This window comes from Barbus barbus, assembly GCF_936440315.1.
Source record: "Barbus barbus genome assembly, chromosome: 18".
In the NCBI taxonomy this organism is placed as follows: Eukaryota; Metazoa; Chordata; class Actinopteri; order Cypriniformes; family Cyprinidae; genus Barbus; species Barbus barbus.
In genome coordinates, this window is record NC_136746.1 from 30,532,990 (window position 1) to 30,556,429 (window position 23,440).

The window sequence follows — 23,440 nt, forward strand, 5'->3', positions numbered from 1 at the left end:
TGACGCTTCATTAAAATGACGGGCTACCAGAGATTTTATATCCTTTCTCCTAATAGAGCTCATATGTTCAATAATACACGTTCTGATCGATCTACTAGTTTTCCCCACATATTGCTCATTACACATGGGTTGTTCAGGTTAAATGTCAACTGAAGCTCCATCGGGTCATCTTTATTGTCCAGACTTGCGTGTTTTTTGTTTTTTTTGCATTGTGACAATATTTTCTTGACATTTAAACATATCTGTCCTTGTGTATGTTTTGGGGTTTTTTATATTTTTTTACAGATGAATAGAAAGTTCAAAAGAACAGCATTTATTTGAAATAGAAATCTTCTGTAACATTATTAATGTCTTTACTGTCACTTTTGTTTAATTTAATGCAGCCTTGATTAATAAATATAATTAGTATTTCATTTGTGTAGTTAAATTGCACTTGTACATCATGCTGATGTGTTTAATGGGTCGTTTCAGAGCCGAACTCTGTTTTATTTGGATCTGTTGGTGAAAGAGCTGGAGTCGTTCTCCTTGACCCCGCTGACCTTTGCCCCTCTCCACCTGGCAGAGGTCATCGCTCACGACCTCATGCAGAGGAGGAGTCAGTCTGACCTCTACCGCCTCAGGTAAGCCTCACACACAGCTGGACATCACACATGACATCAGATATCACAGTAAGATGTGTCTGGTTTCATCATCTCTCAGGATCATCAGGAACTGTGGTGATCTGGGGTTCGAGTCTCCGTTCTCCGAGCAGCTGCTGAGTTTCACACTCGTTCCTGCAGGCGAGCAGATGCGGTACGATTCTCTAAGGCGTTAATCAGGTTCGGTCATTATCAGGCGCTTCATAGCCTTTAACTCAACTTTGTTTGATTTCAGGAGCCAGAGAGCCATCGTTACACAGAGAGACGGATCTCAGAGCGACGTGACGGACGAGGTCAGTATCACTCACAGTTACACAGAGTTCACTATTTAACCTTCATAATGCATTCAGAATCTATATACAGATTTCATATTCTGGGTCTGACTGGACCTGAAGAATCATTATTTTATAAAACAACCATAACTTAACATTTTTCAAAATACTTGGAGTTAATGGAATTAATGAGTAATAGAGAAAAAAAAATGATCACAAACAAATTAAGAAATTCTTTGAAATTACAAAAAATATTTATATATATACTTGATATTGATGAGAAATGTTATTTAAACGTGTTAGTGTATCAAATTTATAAGAACATATAATCCGATAATTACCAGTGTTAACTCCATTGAAATGAATTTAAATTAATATTAAAATAATGTAAACATAAATGTATAACTCTCTAATAATGAGTGTTCAAAAACAGTCCACATTTATGAAACCTACATATTTATTTCTAACAAAACAACATAAATGTGACTCTGAAAAATTTTCAAACAAAATTAATTCATTTTACTTGCATAAAGTTTCACTGAAAAATGTATGCATTTTTTACGGCGCACTGCTTGGTCAATAGGCGTGCACATTCATGTTTATCAACAAACTTCAGTCCCAAAACTATGTGAGATATGGAGAAAAGGTGAAATATAATTTACAGAAGCTTTTTCACATTAATATACCTTCATAGATCATTAAGATAATTTGTGACCCTGGAGCACAAAACCAGTCATAAGGGTAAATTTCCATCATCATCATCTGAGATCTGAATAAATAATCTTTCCATTGATGTATGGTTTGTTATGATAGGACAATATTAGGCTGAGATACAACTATTAGAAAATCTGGAATCTGAGGGAGCAAAAAAATCTAAATATTGAGAAAATCTCCTTTAAAGTTGTTCAAATGAAGTTCTTAGCAATGCATATTACTAATCATAAATGAAGTTTTGATATATTTACGGTAGGAAATTCACTAAATATCTTCATGGAATATGATCTTAATATCCTAATGATTTTTGTCATAAAAGAGATATGTATAATTTTGACCCATACAATGTATTGTTGGCTATTTCTACAAATATACCTGTGCTACTGATGACTGCTTCTGTGCTGCAGGGACACATTTTACAAAAGTGCTTACACCAAATGATGCTCTGTACATACCCGTGTCAAAAATGACCCTGACACAAATTCTTTTTTTGAAAATAGTTATATCTCTTAAAAGAATACATGTAAAAAAAAAAAAAAAAAAAAAATACAATGTTGTAAATGTTTGAGGATCTTAAAGCATTTGCAAAGTTTCCTTTCCTTACAAAAAATAATAATAATTTTCCAGAAATTTGTATGCATCTCTTCTGGGTCAAACCGATCTGCATTATGATGTTTGATATCAGTCTAATACTCAGACGGCGTTTGCTGACGGTGATCCGTGCGGAGGGACAGCATCCGCTCTCAGTCCTCATCAGCTGTGGCTGGCCAAGGCCAACGTGTGTCTGAGTCTGAACCTGATTCAGCCTGCGAAAGTCCTGCTGACTCACACACACCTGACAGCCCAGGTGAACACACACACACACACACACACACACACACTCACTCACTCACTCACTCACACACACACACACAAACACTCACTCACACACTCACACACTCACTCACTCACTCACTCACTCACACACACACACACACACACACACACACACACAAACACACACACACACACACACACACACAACATATCAGTGTTATTACTTCATACGCCGTGAATGAAAGCAAGAATGAACTCTGAATGAATTTCAGCTTTAATGACATGACTGCAATGGTTTAATGGTTGCTGTATTTTTCAGCAGTTCTCAAAATTTTTCATTTAATAAAAGTAAATAAATGTATTGAAATTAGTTTAACACCATAATCAATTATTACTCAAGTATTCATTACTCAAATTGGATGATAAATCTATTACTTTTGTGTAGTTTTAATCCAGCTATTCCTGAATTTTTTTTTAAAATATATTTAGATCAATTAATTTAACTCAAAACCCTGTAAAATAAGAATATTGCTCTAAATTTAAAGTGAAATCAAGACATAAATTAAGACCACTACTGTTTAAAAGTTTGGAGTTGGTCAAATGATTTATTGTTTTAAAAAATAAATGTCTTCTGCTCACCAAGGCTGTATTTATTTGATCAAAAATACAATAAGAATTGTGAGATATTATAACAATGTAAAATAGCTGATGTATATGTGAATTTATTTCTGTGATCTGCAGCTGTATTTTCAGCATCATTACTGCAGTCTTCAGTGTCACATGATCTTCAGAAATCATAATAATATACTGATTTACTGCTCAACAAACATTTCTGATTATTATCAATGTTGAACACAGTTGTGTTGCTCAATATTTTTGTGGAAACTGTGATGCATTTTATTTTTCAGGATTCACAGATGAATAAAAGGTTAAAAACCGCATTCTCCATTATAATTTATTTTACAGAAAAAATACGAAATAAAAAAGCTGTCAATACCTCTCATATGTGTGATGTTGTAAATATGTTTAAACATTTTCACTGGAAAACTGGAATTTAAAGATACAGAAATTAATTTCAGCCAGTCATCTGCTACCTTATTATGTTCAGATACGTGCTCCTGAAAAGATTCATTGGATTCAGATTCAAACTCTTCCTTCTAGAGGAAATTTGGTTTAAGAACTTTGTGGAACTTGGAGGAACTTTAAATGATGTGGTGAACTTGCATCTCTTTCCTATGCATCACTAATGTCATTAATATGTTTCAGGAGCTTGGAGACCGGATGTCATTGGCTAAGAGTTTACAGCTGCTGGCGGTTGTGGCCAATCAGGAGCAGCGGTTCGGCGAGGCTCTCGCTCTGCTGCAGGAGGCACAGGAGCTCGGAGGAGACGAGGAGTTCTGCTTCCTGCTCACTCAGACGCTCCTGACAACCGTAGTGGAACAGGAAGCACAGGAAACGCATCATCAGGTGCTGAATGAGTGACAGCCACTCAACTGAATATTTATTATATTTAAGAATCAGTTCTCACTATTAACCAGTTGTTTATCAGCATGCGTATTACTAGCATATTGGCTGTTTATTAGTGCTTATAAAGCACAAATTCTGCATGACCTTATTCTCCATCCCTTAATCCACCCCATACCGTAATTAACAACTACCTTACTAACTATTAATAAGGAGAAAATTAAGAACCCAGCAAATTGGTCCCTGAAGTAAAGTGTGACCATTCCAATAAACATTTCTTTAATATTTATAAAATATATATTCAAGTATATGTATGTGAGGGGTTCTTAATTCCAGGCTTGGACTAATTGATAAATGTGATTTAAATGTTAAATATGGGGGGGGGGGGGGGGGGTATTTATTTATTTATTTTTGGATGTGCTTTATCAGATGAAATACACATCTTATATAATTGTTTATTTTCATATTAAACATCATAACAGACAATTGTGACTCAATTTTAAACAATTTATTAATTAATTAAAATAACTTATTACTAAATGAAAGTATGGTAATTTACATAGATTTTCAGAAGTGTATGTTGTCATATATCAGACATATAATTTAATAAATAAAACGCATATATATAGAGAGAGAGAGAGAGAGAGAGCGAGAGAGCATTTGAAAAGAGCATTTGTGTAAACATTTACTAGAAGAGTTATGTAAAAGGAGAGTTAATGTAAATCGAAAACATTTTGTTCTCGCACTAAACACTTACATTAATATATATTCTTGAAGAATTTTCCCGAGCAATATTAACAGTAAATATGTGGTGTGTGTTGTTGAGGTGTGTACAATCACAGATCAGGCCTGCAGAGCCTTCAGAGATGTTCTAGAGCAGAGAGGGAACCGAGCTTCTGTCCTGCGCTTCTTCATCGCAGCGCTGCAGACCAGGTGAAGTCATGGATCCTCAGTGTTTATTAATCTGAGCTGAAGCTACAGCGAAACTGATCCATCTGTGTGTGTGTGTGTGTGTGTGTGTGTGAAGGGCGGCTGTGCTTCGCCAGCATTTATTGAGTTCTGTCGATCCGTCAGTGGAGATGCTGAGCTCAGTGTGTGACACGCTCAAACACGCTGCTGCTGAACTATTGCAGCTGGGATACAGGACACACTCCGCCGAAGCCACGCTAGAACACGCCAACACACTCAGGTGAACACGCCAACATACTCAGATGAACACACTCTGGTGAACACGCAAACACACTCAGGAACACGCCAACACACTCAGATAAACACGCCAAAACACTCAGGAAAACACGCAAACACACTGAACGCAAACACAGTGAACAGGCCAAAACACTCAGGTAAACACTCCAACACACTCAGGTGAACACGCCAACACACTCAGGTAAACACTCCAACACACTCAGATGAACACGCCAACACACTCCGGTGAACAGGCCAAAACACTCAGGTGAACACGCCAACACACTCAGGTGAACACGCCAAAACACTCAGGTGAACACGCCAAAACACTCAGGTAAACACTCCAACACACTCAGGTAAACACTCCAACACACTCAGGTGAACACGCCAACACACTCAGGTGAACACGCCAACACACTCAGGTGAACACGCCAACACACTCAGGTGAACACGCCAACACACCCCGGTGAACAGGCCAAAACACTCAGGTGAACAGGCCAAAACACTCAGGTGAACACGCCAACACACTCAGGTGAACACGCCAACACACTCAGGTGAACACGCCAACACACTCAGGTGAACACTCCAACACACTCAGGTGAACACGCCAAAACACTCAGGTGAACACGCCAAAACACTCAGGTGAACACGCCAAAACACTCAGGTGAACACGCCAAAACACTCAGGTGAACAGGCCAAAACACTCCGGTGAACACGCCAACACACTCAGGTGAACACGCAAACACACTGAACGCAAACACAGTGAACAGGCCAAAACACTCAGGTAAACACTCCAACACACTCAGGTGAACACGCCAACACACTCAGGTAAACACTCCAACACACTCAGATGAACACGCCAACACACTCCGGTGAACACGCCAACACACTCAGGTGAACACGCCAAAACACTCAGGTGAACACGCCAAAACACTCAGGTAAACACTCCAACACACTCAGGTGAACACTCCAACACACTCAGGTGAACACGCCAACACACTCAGGTGAACACGCCAACACACTCAGGTGAACACGCCAAAACACTCAGGTGAACACTCCAACACACTCAGGTGAACACGCCAACACACTCAGGTGAACACGCCAAAACACTCAGGTGAACACGCCAAAACACTCAGGTGAACACGCCAACACACTCAGATGAACACGCCAACACACTCAGGTGAACACTCCAACACACTCAGGTGAACACGCCAACACACTCAGGTGAACACGCCAACACACTCAGGTGAACACGCCAACACACTCAGGTGAACACGCCAACACACTCAGGTGAACACGCCAACACACTCAGGTGAACACGCCAACACACTCAGGTGAACACTCCAACACACGCAGGTGAACACGCCAACACACCCCGGTGAACACGCCAACACACTCAGGTGAACAGGCCAAAACACTCAGGTGAACAGGCCAACACACTCAGGTGAACACGCCAACACACTCAGGTGAACACGCCAACACACTCAGGTGAACACGCCAAAACACTCAGGTGAACACGCCAAAACACTCAGGTGAACAGGCCAAAACACTCAGGTGAACACGCCAACACACTCAGGTGAACACGCAAACACACTGAACGCAAACACAGTGAACACGCCAACACACTCCGGTGAACAGGCCAAAACACTCAGGTGAACACGCCAACACACTCAGGTGAACACGCCAAAACACTCAGGTGAACACGCCAACACACTCAGGTGAACACGCCAACACACTCAGGTGAACACGCCAACACACTCAGGTGAACACGCCAAAACACTCAGGTGAACACGCCAAAACACTCAGGTGAACACGCCAAAACACTCAGGTGAACACGCCAACACACTCAGGTGAACACGCCAACACACTCAGGTGAACACGCCAACACACTCAGGTGAACACTCCAACACACTCAGGTGAACACTCCAACACACTCAGGTGAACACGCCAACACACTCAGGTGAACACTCCAACACACTCAGGTGAACACTCCAACACACTCAGGTGAACACGCCAACACACCCCGGTGAACAGGCCAAAATACTCAGGTGAACAGGCCAAAACACTCATGTGAACACTCCAACACACTCAGGTGAACACGCCAACACACTCAGGTGAACACGCCAACACACTCAGGTGAACACGCCAACACACTCAGGTGAACACGCCAACACACTCAGGTGAACACGCCAAAACACTCAGGTGAACACGCCAAAACACTCAGGTGAACAGGCCAAAACACTCAGGTGAACACGCCAACACACTCAGGTGAACACGCAAACACACTGAACGCAAACACAGTGAACACGCCAACACACTCCGGTGAACAGGCCAAAACACTCAGGTGAACACGCCAACACACTCAGGTGAACACGCCAAAACACTCAGGTGAACACGCCAACACACTCAGGTGAACACGCCAACACACTCAGGTGAACACGCCAACACACTCAGGTGAACACGCCAAAACACTCAGGTGAACACGCCAAAACACTCAGGTGAACACGCCAAAACACTCAGGTGAACACGCCAACACACTCAGGTGAACACGCCAACACACTCAGGTGAACACGCCAACACACTCAGGTGAACACGCCAAAACACTCAGGTAAACACTCCAACACACTCAGGTAAACACTCCAACACACTCAGGTGAACACGCCAACACACTCAGGTGAACACGCCAACACACTCAGGTGAACACGCCAACACACTCAGGTGAACACGCCAACACACCCCGGTGAACAGGCCAAAACACTCAGGTGAACAGGCCAAAACACTCAGGTGAACACGCCAACACACTCAGGTGAACACGCCAACACACTCAGGTGAACACGCCAACACACTCAGGTGAACACTCCAACACACTCAGGTGAACACGCCAAAACACTCAGGTGAACACGCCAAAACACTCAGGTGAACACGCCAAAACACTCAGGTGAACACGCCAAAACACTCAGGTGAACAGGCCAAAACACTCCGGTGAACACGCCAACACACTCAGGTGAACACGCAAACACACTGAACGCAAACACAGTGAACAGGCCAAAACACTCAGGTAAACACTCCAACACACTCAGGTGAACACGCCAACACACTCAGGTAAACACTCCAACACACTCAGATGAACACGCCAACACACTCCGGTGAACACGCCAACACACTCAGGTGAACACGCCAACACACTCAGGTGAACACGCCAACACACTCAGGTGAACACGCCAAAACACTCAGGTGAACACGCCAAAACACTCAGGTAAACACTCCAACACACTCAGGTGAACACTCCAACACACTCAGGTGAACACGCCAACACACTCAGGTGAACACGTCAAAACACTCAGGTGAACAGGCCAAAATACTCAGGTGAACAGGCCAAAACACTCAGGTGAACAGGCCAAAATACTCAGGTGAACAGGCCAAAACACTCATGTGAACACTCCAACACACTCAGGTGAACACGCCAACACACTCAGGTGAACACGCCAACACACTCAGGTGAACACGCCAACACACTCAGGTGAACACGCCAACACACTCAGGTGAACACGCCAACACACTCAGGTGAACACGCCAAAACACTCAGGTGAACACGCCAAAACACTCAGGTGAACAGGCCAAAACACTCAGGTGAACACGCCAACACACTCAGGTGAACACGCAAACACAGTGAACACGCCAACACACTCCGGTGAACAGGCCAAAACACTCAGGTGAACACGCCAACACACTCAGGTGAACACGCCAAAACACTCAGGTGAACACGCCAACACACTCAGGTGAACACGCCAACACACTCAGGTGAACACGCCAACACACTCAGGTGAACACGCCAAAACACTCAGGTGAACACGCCAAAACACTCAGGTGAACACGCCAAAACACTCAGGTGAACACGCCAACACACTCAGGTGAACACGCCAACACACTCAGGTGAACACGCCAACACACTCAGGTGAACACGCCAACACACTCAGGTGAACAGGCCAAAATACTCAGGTGAACAGGCCAAAACACTCAGGTGAACACTCCAACACACTCAGGTGAACACGCCAACACACTCAGGTGAACACGCCAACACACTCAGGTGAACACGCCAAAACACTCAGGTGAACACGCCAACACACTCAGGTGAACACGCCAACACACGCAGGTGAACACGCCAACACACTCAAGTGAACACGCCAACACACTCAGGTGAACACGCCAACACACTCAGGTGAACACGCCAACACACTCAGGTAAACAGCTACTTTCAATTGTAATAATATTTCACAATATTACTGTTTTTACTGTATTTTTATGACATAAATGCAGCCTCTGTGAGCTAAAGAGACTTTAAAGAACATTAAAAATCTTAATTATTATAAAACGTTTGACTGGTTGTGTGTATTTTTTGTTTATTTATTTTTTCTTTTGACTTTGGGGTCTATTATGGCTTGGAAATATTCTTGACCGATATTAATCACCTTTCAGCCTTTTGCACTGTAATACTCCTCTTGTGTGACAAATCAGTTTTTAAAGCCACAAAATCCCATGCGCACTCATTTAATTCCATGTCTCTGTTAGGAAGAGTGAGAGAATAAATGCTGCTGGAATCAGATGTGTGATTTTTGTCTCTTTCTTCAAGAATCCTGGCTGTTCACGCATTGAGTGCAGAAGAGAAACAGCGCCACCTTCTGGACGCGTTCAGGCTGATGAAGAGCGCTGTGTCTCTGCAGGAGCAAGTTCTCACTGATGTCCTGAATGTCCTTCCACCTCACGAGGTACGAGATGTTTTTAATCATCACTTCTGTACAGATGTTTTTTTCAGATTGTCTGTGCTAATTTTGGACAAAAAATCTGCAGAATTTATACCAACGGGAAATAAATGACTCCCTTCACCTTGACTGTAGCTCAACAGTGTTTAATTTACACTAGTAATAAATAACTACACACGCACACACACACAGTAATATTATTGTGAAATATTATTCACATTGAAATTTATCTCTCTATGCGCACACACATTTATACACACAGTAAAACAGTAAATATTGTGAAGTATTATTAAAGTATAAAATAATGATAAAATAATTCTATAATAATAAATTCATAATATTTTTATTCTATTTTACATGTATTTTACGGTTTTCCATTTTAATATTTTTGCACACATTAATTTTATATTAAAGTAAATTTAAAGTAAAACAGTAATACTGTGAAATATTATTTTAATTTAAAATTATTGTCTAAATACAAATTGTTCTAAAAATAGGCATAATTTTGTCATATAAAATATATCTGTTCTATTTTGCATTTATTTTATTTGTTTAAATATTAATATTTGAAATAATATTAAAACAATTGAAAGTATTTGTCTAAATACAAAAAACACACAAATATACCAAAAATATACAAACTATACATTTTTAATGTTTATTCTGTTTCTTTCTTTTTTAAATTCTATTTCTATGTTGTTTTCTATTTTCATATAGTTCAGAGACTTTGCATATTAATTTGATTGTCTTAATTATCTCCCCGAAGCGTGTGACATGAATCTCCTCCACACCTTCGATAATCTGGTTTGTTTGTCGTTTGCCGTTCCTCCACGTGCGCTAATGTGAACTCTAAAGGACAACACACACACGGTTTGTTTCCAGAGGAACAAACACGATTAGCAGACGGGAAATGTGATTTGGTGTGGTGTTCGTTAAGCTCGCTGTGACGCGACCCGGTGGTCTTCTGTGCCAAACAGCACACGGCTCCCCTAAACGACACGCTAATTCATTTTGCCTCATGCTGCATTATGGATTTTCATTTTCCCGAACGGATTATCTTATTACAAAGCTCTCCGGGTGCTCATATTTATGAAAAGAGGGCAATGAACACATTGACCAAATGTGGAAATCTGAATTGCTAAAGTAATTAGACTCTTGTGCTGTTTGCACTCTTTCCATTTGAAGGATTAGTTCATGCAAAAATAGTCCGTCGTCATTTATTCACCTTCCAAACCTGTCAAACAGAAGATATTTTGAAGAATCTCCAAGCTGCTCTTTTTCCATGATCAGAGATGTTCAAGCTCGAAAACAACAACAAAGAAAGCTCCATAAATATGTATTTCTTCTGGATTTTGTGTTCCACAGAAGAAAGTCATGACCCATATGGTGCAATAAATAAGTAATTTTAAAAATATACACAAAAATGACCCCCAAAAATATATTTGCTAAAATATGTTTCATAATATATATGTGTAAATATATTTGTTGCCAATATATTTTGGTCTATTTTTGTATATTTTTCAAATGTAGATAAAAAATATATAATTTAATCCATGTGAACATATAACACATTTGAATAAAAAAGAGCAAGGAACATGCATTATAAATGTAAAATATATTTTGGCCAAAAACAAATTGCTGTATTGTAAGTAAATGATTGTTTTTGGTGAATTATCCTTTCAAATACACCGAAGCGCTGTTTGTTTGCAGCTATTCCTCTGTTGGATCCTGCATGAATCAGAAAACACCTGATTTAATGCCTGCGGTGGAAGTTTATTCTTCCTTTAGACTGATCCTCCACCTGCAGCAGATGGAGCTGGCGCCCTGAAAGATAATAAATCTAACCGAGACCACGCTCAAATATATTTCAGAGAGAATGTTCTGTCAAGCCCCTCAAATTTTCTTCAATAGATGGACAGTTTGAAACCTTTTTAAAAAGAAACACATTCTTAATTCATTCAAAGTTGAATCATTTGTATAATAGCAAATAAAAAACACACAAAGGAAGAAGCAGTTGTACTAAATGTAAAACCATTAAACTGAAAAAAAAAAACATGTTAAACATTTTAATTTATATTCATGTCTTTCCTTTCATTAATATTTTGGAGCAATTGAATAACATCAGAAGTGTTTTCTGGTGACGTGATTCATTTGTGTGCAGGTCGCTTCTGTAAGACCTTGTCGTCGGGTCATTTCCTGTTTTCACTCCTGTATTTCCTCAGTCTCTGGCCCTGATGAATAATTCATGACTCAGATTTACAGCAGGACAGATGCGTGCGTGCGTGTGTGTGTGTGTGTGTGAGAAGCACTTTCACTGACTCTGGTTTCTACGGTTGATCACATTCATGAATTAAGAGTGCAAACAAATGACTTCAATTTCATAAGACATTTCAGCTGGTATAGGTATGGTCGTATCGATACTCAAATAAAAAATATCAATACTAAGGTGTGTTTTATTTATAAGAGATTTTGTTTATTTAACAAAAAATAATGCATACAATATGCATTAAATTGTGTAGGATAGAACTATTTTCCTGCTCATCTAAACGCATGCAAATGTTGCAAGACAACCAATCGATCACAGAGCGTTCACTCACTTCTGTCAGTGCATTCAAACAGAGCTGCGTTTCCCAAAAGTATCTTTTTGAGAACAGCAGCCCAAAACAATGCTTATCAGAGGACAGAAAGAAACATATATGTTTGAGTTATAATTGAAATGGTAGCTTACATAGTTTGAGAAATTGCATTTATTTAAATTGAACGTTAAAAGTTCATAGTGATCATGTTCTATTCTGTAATGTTAAATCATACACATTTATGCATGCAACAGCCTATCACTGCAGTCCCTTATGAAAATGAACCACGGTTTTACTAAAGTGACCATAGTGCAACTATAGTATTTGTAGATTTCATGGTTACCAGTAAACATATTTTAACCATGTGTAAACAAAATTATAACCTAATATGTTGCAATTAAAGCATATTGAATGCTAAAATGCGTTTCAGATATAAAGTTAAGTGGGTATCATTACTGATTTTACTCTTAGTAATTTAATAATTTAATAACTTATAAAGTTCAGTTTAGAAGTATAATATCGGTATCGGCGATACTGACCTTTAAAAGTATCGGTATCGTATCGAAAACATCCCTAAGGTGGTGTAAACATGTTCTTTATTAATTCATGTTCTTGGCCTTAATTGGAGGGATTCATCAGTGCCTGTTATTAAGAAAAATAATGTTTGTTTTAATGTTGATCAGAATGTTATAATCAGTTTATAATTCAGATTTTTAGCTGCTGCTGTCGATGATGCAGCCGTTCAAGAGTAATTCCTCTTCAGATCTGACTTCATTCTGATAAGAAACACACTTCGTTGTTTTCACTTTTATTAATATGTCAGGTTAAACTCTGATTCATATGGACTTTAACGATCAGCAGAACCCAGAGATCAGTGGATGTTGATTGAGAGTCAGAAATCCACATTGAATCAATGAGTGCTGCTGTCAAACCAAAGCAGATCAGGATGAAGAGTACTGCTAGAATAAACAAAAAAAATCACGATATAATGCTAAAATAAGCATGTCCTATATTACTGACCTGAGAGAAACTAGGTTTAAGAGCGACATTTTGTTTTAGAGAAGACAAAGACTGCCTGATATTTATATTTTGATGCAAAATGTAACTGTATTATCGTCTGGCTCTTTATATAAAGTATGTACACCTTAACTTTCATGCATACAGTACACTGACATGAAGTGATAAATACTGTATTTCAACTGCTTTATTGCTTATATTGTCACACAAATGTAAGTACATTATCATCCAGCTCTAATCTGATTATTGCGACCATAAGGCATGAAGATATTAAGATATTATAAACATTAACACTATAATTTTCTGTAAAGCTGCTTTGAAACAATGTGTAAAAAGTGCTAGACAAATACATTTGACTGGACTTAAGATGTTTGTTTTTTTTTCTTTAGAATAACATCACTAATTAATCGTTCACAATAAAACAAGAAGCATTAAGAAAATTAATATAAACTTAAAAAAATTTAAAATAAAATAGTCTATTTTGAATTTGCGCTGTATAAATCAGGGTTATTATAGTTAACTAAATATAAATAAATAAATTAATTAATTAAATAAAATGTGTTTTGAATTTGCGCTGTATAAATCACGGTTATTATAGTTAACTAAATATAAATAATTAAGTCTGTTTTGATTCTATGCTGCATAAATCAGGATTATCATAATTGACTAAAACAAAAAACATAAAATGTATTACTTTAAATAGTCAACGTTAACTGAAATAAAATTAATGAACTATTCAAAAAAAATAATAATAATAATTTTCAGCTAGTTGTCAAGGCAACCTTTCTCATTTTCATTTAGTTAAACTTGATGTACTAAAGTAACTAAAACTAAATATTTAAAAATAATACTAATAATAAAGATTACAAAAACACACAGCAAAATTACTAACATTTGAACTAAATAATAATATAAATAAAATAAAAATGATACTTGTATCTCAATCTCTAGTATGAATGCATGTTAGAGAAGTCAGATAGATTGATGTTGTGTGTTTGCTGCAGTGTGGCTGGCGTGGCGTACCCGCGGCCCGTGTGTGTGTGCGTCTCAGACTGGCCCTCGCTGATCTGGCCCTGCTCATGCTGGACCTCCAGTGTGCAGAGCAGAAGAGGAAGTCCATCGCTCGGGACAGGAAGTCATCAGTGGAGAGAGCGCTGGAGGACTACATGAGGAGCAGCGCTGATCTCAGCCGGCAGGAGACGGTGAGAAACTGATGACCAGCAGCACATCTGTGATCATGATGAGCGTCTGAGAGCCCTGACAGAAGCAATAGTAGCTTTGTATTACATCACATATTACACACCAAACATACAGTCAGTGTGTCTGTGAGTACAGTGCTGCTGTCTCTAGACAGATGCTCTTCATGCAAGGCTTTTATGTTTCGTTTTCATGCGCTCACAAATAAACGTGGCAAAATTACACAAGATTACGTGTGTGTGTGTGTGTGTGTGTGTGTGTCTCCAGTTGATTCAGCAGTCAGTCTAACACAGATGAGATGTTTAATCTCTCAGTCAACTAACTCTCACATTACATCTCAATTGATTTCTTCATTCTTTGATGTTTTTATATCAGGCCTTAAACGCTTGAGCTGACACATAAACAGCTTTATACTCCAGACAGCGGCTGCTTCACGCAATAACAACTGCATTCAGACTAAATCCCTCAAGCTCATGTTCCTCTTTTTTCTTTTCTTTTTTTCATTTGCGAGAAAGCAAATCATTTTCATTCATCAAGGATGCATTTAACTAATCAAGAGTGAGAGTAAAGATGTTTATAATGTTACAAAAGATTTCTATTTTAAATAAATGCTGTTCTTTTGAACTTTCTATTCATCTGTGAATCCTGAAAAATAAAATGCATCACGGTTTCCACAAAAATATTGTGCAGCACAACTGTGTTCAACATTGATAATAATCAGAAATGTTTGTTGAGCAGTAAATCAGTATATTAGAATGATTTCTGAAGATCATGTGACACTGGAGTAATGATGCTGAAAATACAGCTGCAGATCACAGAAATAAATTACAGTTTAACACATATTCACATAGAAAACAGATATTTTATATTGTAATAATATTACATAATTTTTACTGTATTTGTTTATCAAATAAATGCAGCCTTGGAAAAAAACATTTTTTTAAAATCCTGAACAGTTCAGTATATTCACTAAACACAGATCTGAGTTTTATGAAGAAATGCCCAGTTAATATCTAATTTTCTGTCCTCAGGACTGGTCTGCTGTGGGCCGGTCTCTGGCTCAGGAGGTCTTGACTCACCTCACAGCCGTCATTTCTCTCTCGCCGGACTGTGTGGAGACCAGGGCTCGCTCCCTCGGCATGATGGGAAGGTGCCTGAGGATTTTAGCTCAGCAGAGAGACCCGCTGTACCCCTCCACGCTGTGGACCGAGCCCGACACGGTAAAATGAACAGAAATGTCACGAAATCTCTGCAGTGAATATACTATTTTCTAGTTATGCATATTTTATAAGCAGCAGATGCATATTTGCAAAAGTAGCATTTGTTGCTTTTCTGAGTCACTTGTTTTCAACGAATCAGTTGAATCACTGCACAGATCCATATGAAAGATTCTTAAACAAATTGATCTGAATCAATATGATTGTTAAAAATATTCATACTCAGGAAGCACAAATGCAGAAGTAATATGAACATTGGATTAATTTGCTCTTTTAAGTCTTTTCTTTTTAATGAATTAGTTGAATCACTGCACAAATCAATCTAAATGATTCCTAAGCAAATTGGGTTGAGTCATTGTATAATGGAACCACAAATGACTAGAAAGGCCAGGAGAAAGCCTGAAACATTGATGAGAACCTTCTATTATTTATCATAATGATTAAAAAAAATACTTTAGACTTTAAATGACAGTCTCACATCCAGCAGCATCATTATATACTGTAGTTAAGATAGTTTGAATAGAAACTAAGCAGACGTTTAAGTCACAGTATAGATTTTCTTTCTCTTCCACCTGTTTAAACTCTATCGAGCGTCATTTAAACTCTGCGTTTGGGTCTAATTTGCTTCGAGTCCATTAACTCACCCTGCTGAAGACGCTGTTCTCCAGACTGCATTGATTCCCAGAGACTCAATATGAGCACTGTACTATCAGGACCAGGAGAGAGAGCAAAACCAGGAAGATAATGAAGACCAACAAGTGAAGATGAATGAAGCAGAGAAGAAACAATACGCTGGCAAACGAGCAGAGCTGCAGGTACATCAACACACACACTTTTATCATAATGAGGCCATATCATAGACTTTATACACATAAACTAGTATAGATTTAATATACTGCAATTCATTATGACTACAGACTCGAACACTACTGCAAATATTAAACATTTATTTCATTTATGAATCATTTTCTCTTTTGAGGATCCACCAAACTGTTGTCTGTTAATAAGGCCAAAAATTCCTCTAGCAGGTTTTTAGTTCTAAAATACAACATTTTTAGAAATTAAACTACATTCTTTAGTCTACTTGTGCAAAAGTGGCATTTGATGCTCTTTTGAGTCTTCTTTTTAATGAATCAGTTGAATCGCTGCACAATTCAGTCTAAATAAGCAAATTGATTTGAATCATAAAGATTGTTAAAAATTCATATTTTGGAAGCGCAAATGCATATGTGCAAACGTTGCATTGTAATGTCCAATTTGTGCCTGATTTACTCACTTATTTTCAGTGAATCAGTTGAATCGCTGCACAAATCGATCTGAATAATTGTTAAGCTGATTTGAAGGAAGCATAAATGCATATGTGACCCTGGTCTTAAGTTGCACAGGTATATTTGTACATTGTACGGATCAAAATTATCGATTTTTGTTTTATGCCAGAAATCATTAGGATATTAAGTAAAGATCATGTTCCCTGAAGATATTTTGTAAATTTTCCAGATTCCAGATTTTCAAATAGTTCCAAATATTGTGCTATTCTAACAAACATCACCAATTAAAAAAACTGACCCATATAGTCGGGGAGCCAAAGTCTCAAAAGCTCAATAAATGTCTTTCATTTCAAATGCATGTCTTTCGGAATTTTGAGAGCAGCCTAAAATTCTATTGAGGTTCTGAGCCTGCTGATCAACTATTAGTGAAATCATCACAGATCCATTGATTTTGGTTGGATTTTTATGATTTTTTCTGTGGAATGAGTATACTGTTTGGTGAAAAGAATGACATATTGAATGATGTCATAACTTGGGGGAATAGTTGATTGCCAGTGAAGTAAAGATGAAAATATTGGAAAAAAGTGAGAAAACGCCTAATTTTTTGGCATTAAATTAATGCAAAATCATGTAGAAATGTGTTTTAAGAGTTATTTTTTCAGTGGATGTTGTCAGAACATGTGTTCGGTGTACCTGGAATGCATTTATTGACAGCCTACCAAACCCACTGAGGATTTGAGGAAAAAAATATTTTTTCACATTTTTCTAATAAAAAATAAAGGGTGCATACACTAAAATGGCCACAAATTTTTTTCGCAATATTTCCGGCAGAGCAGACCCTCCAATTATTGGTTCATAGGGTCAAAATTAACAGAAAAAACACAAATAAAAAGTATGACAGACCATGTCAGGTTCAACCCATTTTTGAGACTTTGGCTCCCTGACTAATATGACTGGTTTTGTGGTCCAGGGTCACATATGTGCAAAAGTTGCATTGTAATGTCCGCTTTGTGCCGATTTGCCCTTTTGAGTCGTTTCTTTTCAATCAATCAGTTGAATCGGTGCATAAATCAATCTGAATGTTTCTTATGCCAATTGGTTTGAGTGAAATGATTATTCAGAATCTTTATCCAAAAATCACAAATGCATATGTGCAAAAATTAAACTATATTCTGTAGTCTACATATGAATCACTTGATGCTTTGAGAATCCAAAAGAGGATTCGTCAGATTGACATCTAAAGATATTTGTAGCCGTTCTGTCTGTACAGTTTGGCTCCAGTGAGATGCAGTGAAAACTTTGAAAGTGCAGACCTGTAGTTTTGTGTCTGTCCTTGTGTTTACTCTCGGTGTGTGTGTGTGTGTCCGTGTGTGTGTGTCCGTGTGTGTGTGTCCGTGTGTGTGTGTCCGTGTGTGTGTCCGTGTGTGTGTCCGTGTGTGTCCGTGTGTGTGTGTGTGTGTGTCCGTGTGTGTGTGTGTGTGTGTTTTCAGAGCGAGCGGAGGGCAGCGCAGCGGCTGTTGGCTCAGGCCTGTGAAACTCTCTCTCAGTCAGTGAGTCTGAGTCTTCATCACGATCTTCCTCATCTTCTTCCTCGCGTCTGCTCAGATCTGCTGGAGTGTCACGGTCAGTTTGACCCCGGAGCCAGCGGACAGTACCTCGCCCTGCTGCAGGTACTTCTACAGAGTTATTTTACTCTCATTGACACACTATTTAGTTTTTAATTCATATTTTGAATTAGGTTTGTTTTATATATATTCTATTTTCATTTTCATTTTAAAGTTTTTTACAAGATGTCTAGAGTTTGTTCATTTTTATGCCAGTTTTATTTATTTTAGTACATTTGTATTTTAGGACAAGTTAAACTTAATAAGAAATGTTGCCTTGTTAACTAGCTGTTTAAATTTAATCTAATTAATTACACAATGCATTTCATGTGTGTATTTATATATACATAATAAATATACACAGTACACACATATAGTATGTAGACATAAACTTTTATTTTGAATCGATTAATCGCAACTAATTGTTTTGCAGCTCTAATTGTAATTGCTTTGTTCTTCTGAACATTGTTTATATGTCGTGTTCTGGTGGCTGTATGTTTGAGCAGGTGATTATTACTCATTAGACTCGTGTGATCTGATCTCAGAGCGGCGAGTGCTGTGCTGAGATGGCGTCTGTCCTGCAGTCGATCTGCTGCAGTGTGAGTGAGTCTCAGACCTGTGCTCTGATGAACCTGCGGAGGAGGCTGCTCTCTTCACAGGGCCACAGACCCGACGGCGCTCTGACAGCAGTGACCCGAGAGCTCAGAGCTCTCTCCAAGGTACTGCGCTGACAGCCTGTTAATGACACTAACCTCCTCAGACACTGCACTCTCCATTCATATGTGTGAGAACAGGTCCGTGAGCATGTTATGCATTTTGTGCTTCTGCTGGGTACTAAAGTTGAAGTTTGTGGTTGCCAGGATTCCAGCAGTAAAATAAAGAGTAGCAACATTTTAAGTTTACAGAATTAATTATAATAATAATAATAATAAACTTATAATATAATACAATATAATATAGCATGCAAGCAAGCAAGTTTATTTATATAGCACATTTCATATACATATTACATATACATAATTCAAAGTGCTTTACAAAAATAATTTAAAATAATCAAAAAATAAAAGTAGCAAAAGCAAAGAATAAAATAAAAAAAAATGTATTCAAACAGTTAAGAATAAAAATAATATAATATAATTAGTGCTGTCAAACGATTAATCACAATTAATCGCATCCAAAATAAAAGTTTTTGTTTTCATAATACACGTGTGTGTGTACTGTGTTTATTTATTATGTGTATATATAAATACACACACATTTTTTAAATATTTACATGTATATACATTTATATATTTATATTATATTTTATATTATATATATATTTAATATACAAACACATCATATTCTTCTTAAATATTTACATGCATGTTTGTATTTATATATACATAATAAATATACACAGTACACATAATATAGTGTTTATGTACAAGCTGAGATAAATACTAATATATAAGAAATGCATGATTTCATACATATACAAAAATACAAAACAGCATCATGATAACACACACAACATGCAGTAAACATTAATTTAACAGCATCACATATTACATAAAGTTCTAATGTACGTAACTGATAAGAAAAACTATTTTATTTCAATGAAAAACCATCAAAAGTGAACTGTCAGTTCTGGGAATGTCAATTTATGTTTTTTCACCGTAAATTTTAAGATGACTTGTTCTTTTTCACTTTCAAAAACTGTAAAATGACTTGAATTGTCACCTTAGATCTATTAGTTTTTACATTTACATTCAGGAATTTAGTAGACACTTTTATCCAAAGCAACTTACTAAAGTCGTTTATAAAAAGTTTTTCACCGTGTAGAGTAACGTAACTGACCGATCACCAATTAACACGTTTTTACCGTAGTGGTTTTACAGTCTTTGACTGTTAATGATCATTTTTGACCAGACCTGTGTTTTCATAAAGCAAAAAACAGTGTGAGCTAAACATCACAGAATGACTAAGAATTATCATTTTGGTTATTTTGCGTCAATAAAAGTTGTGTTGTTGCTGCTGAGGAGTTAGCTCTGATGTTGCATAGCTGATAAGTGTTTAATAAATTCTTGATGTTAAAGTTGATTCTGCATGCATCCAGTGCCTCCTTATACACTTCATCAACGTAACGCAAACACAACAGTGTGTCGCTCGTTTATAGTCCTTCAGTCTGCACATATTCATTTACATTCATTCCTTTAGCTTTTATCCAAAGAGACTTACAAGTGAAGAAACGCAGCAATATTCAGTCACAAGTGATTCAGACTAGAACAGAGATGAAGACGAGTGGTTTGCGTTTAGACAGAATGGTTTTGTGATGGTGTGCTTTATCTAGAGCAGCGTCTGTAGACGGAGCAGATTCACGCCTCATGTGTCTGATCACACTTTCAGGCCTTCAGTCACCTGACCATTAACCCAAACCACCTGAGGATTCTGGGAGAAATGCCACCCAACTTCAAGATCCTGCTGCTCCAGCACTCAGAGGACAGGTATGATGGACTCAACTCTATTATAGAAATATACATTCATGCATTTGGCAAATGCTTTTATCCAAAGTGACTTACACTGCATTGAAGTTCATGCATTCCCTGGGAATCGAACCCATGACCTTGCTGTTGCTAGCGCCATGCTCCACATTCTGTTCTGTTCTGCTCTGTTCTGTATTTTATTTGCTCTGTTCTACTCTGCTCTATTTACTCTTTTCATTCCTTTTTATTCTGTTCTATTCTATTTTTCTGTTCTTATTCTTATTTACTCTGTTCTGTTTTTCTCTTTTTATTCTATTCTGTTATATTCAGCTTTTCTGTTCTAATTTATTATCTTAACTGTTCAGTTGTATTGCATTTTATTTACTCAGTTCTACTCTTTTCTATTTTGCTCTTTTTATTGTGTTCTATTCTTTTGTATTCTGTTTGGCTTTTTCTGTTCTGTTCCACTTTATTCTCATCTTCTCTGTTCTGTTATAGTGTATTTTGTTTACTCTACTCTAAACTCTTCTATTCTGTTCTGTTCAACTCTATGCTGTTCTATTCTGATCTTCTGTTCTATTCTATTCTATTCTACTTTATTCCCATCTGCTCTGTTGAATTGTATTTGCTTCTGTTCTATTTTTCTATTTTCTATTCCATTCCATTCTATTCTATTCATTCTCATCTGCTCTGTTCAGTTGTATTTCATTTGCTCTGTTCTGCTTTGTTCTGTTCTATTGTACTCTTTTTTGTTCTGTTCTATTCTGTTGCATATATTATGCTGCTCTGTTCTCTGTTCCACTCTGTTTGAATCTTTATTAGAAGGTGTGTGTGTGCGTGTGTGTGCGTGTGTGTGCGTGTGTGTGCGTGTGTGTGTGCGTGCGTGCATGTGTGTGTGTGCGCGCGTGTGTGTATGTGTGTGAGGCCATGTGGTCAGACCTGTGATCAGTCATTGAGTGGAATCTCAGTGGCTGTAAAACTCTCTCTGATGCGACTAAATCTACTCATTCTGTCAGCACCATCTGTGCCCCACTCTCATTCTCTCACACACACACACACACACACACACACACACGCACGCTCATGCGCACACTCACACACACACACACACACTCTCACGCTCACACACACGCACACGCTCACACGCACACATTCACACACACACGCACACACGCTCATGTGCACACACGCTCATGCGCACACACACACACACACTCTCACGCTCACACACTCACACACATGTTGGTTTTTGTGGTTTATGGGGACTCTCCATAGGCGTAATGGTTTTTATACTGAACAAACTGTGTGTGCTATTGCCCTACACCAACCCTACACCTAAACTTAGCCCTCACAGGAGACTTTGTGCATTTTTAGATTTTCAAAAAAACACCATTTAGTATGTTTTTTAAGCCTTTTGAATTACGGGGACATAGGCAGTGTCCTCATAAACCACCTTCATATTGTAATACCTCTGTCATACCCATGTCATTATACACATTTGTGTCCTCATAAACCACATAAACATGCACACACACACACACACACACACACACTCATACACACACAGAGGAGCCGCAGCTGTGTGTTACTCACATCTGTTCTTTCATTGTGTAGTTCTGTGCTTTACGCCGGTCTTTATGAGAAGGTTAAAGCTGCAGAGACTCAGAAAGGAAAGAGTGTAACAGGTAACCATATGACTCACGTTTATATTTAATCTCCATTCAACACTATTTGCAGACAGATTTTGTGAATCTCATAAAAAAAAAAAAAGAAAAAAAAGGTTTAGGTCACATTAATAATAATAATAATAAGGTAAATAAATTATCATTTGCATAAATAAAATGAAGCCTTTTTTTGGAACATTAGATTTTTGGCGCTTTTTTGTGTTTATGAATAGAAAGTTCAAAAGAACAGAATTTATTTAAGATAGGAGTCTTTTGTAACTTTATTAATGTCTTTACTGTCACTTTTGATCAATTTAATGCAACCTTGATGAATCAAAGTATTAATTTCCTCCAAAAGTCTCATTGACTCTAGCTTGTGTGTGTGTAGGAGGTCTGATCTGCTCTAAGGTGGTCAAGGCCTCCGTTCATCACTCAGATCTGCTGCAGCTCCACAGACTCCTGCAAGAGTTCAAAGATCTGAACGCACAGACGAGTCTGAAAGAGTCACAGAAACGAGCACAAGTAAGACACCCTGATATAAATACAATGAAATACATTCTGCATCAGTATCACAGCGGACTCT

At 38.0% G+C, this 23,440-nt stretch overlaps 1 protein-coding gene across 1 annotated transcript in view; it reads left to right on the plus strand.

Moving 5' to 3' along the window:
• Window positions 1–23,440, plus strand: part of cfap46 (cilia and flagella associated protein 46) — a gene marked incomplete at its 5' end in the record, with an annotated part of 94,653 nt that overhangs the window by 48,928 nt on the left and 22,285 nt on the right. The window contains 16 exons of the mRNA XM_079439948.1: window positions 472–620; window positions 700–792; window positions 874–931; window positions 2,310–2,471; window positions 3,707–3,907; window positions 4,731–4,837; window positions 4,932–5,093; window positions 9,720–9,855; window positions 14,447–14,644; window positions 15,671–15,859; window positions 16,570–16,671; window positions 18,615–18,794; window positions 19,274–19,447; window positions 21,117–21,214; window positions 22,808–22,878; window positions 23,246–23,379. Coding sequence (XP_079296074.1) covers window positions 472–620; window positions 700–792; window positions 874–931; window positions 2,310–2,471; window positions 3,707–3,907; window positions 4,731–4,837; window positions 4,932–5,093; window positions 9,720–9,855; window positions 14,447–14,644; window positions 15,671–15,859; window positions 16,570–16,671; window positions 18,615–18,794; window positions 19,274–19,447; window positions 21,117–21,214; window positions 22,808–22,878; window positions 23,246–23,379 — 2,214 coding nt within the window. The remainder of the gene's footprint in view (window positions 1–471; window positions 621–699; window positions 793–873; window positions 932–2,309; window positions 2,472–3,706; window positions 3,908–4,730; window positions 4,838–4,931; window positions 5,094–9,719; window positions 9,856–14,446; window positions 14,645–15,670; window positions 15,860–16,569; window positions 16,672–18,614; window positions 18,795–19,273; window positions 19,448–21,116; window positions 21,215–22,807; window positions 22,879–23,245; window positions 23,380–23,440) is intronic.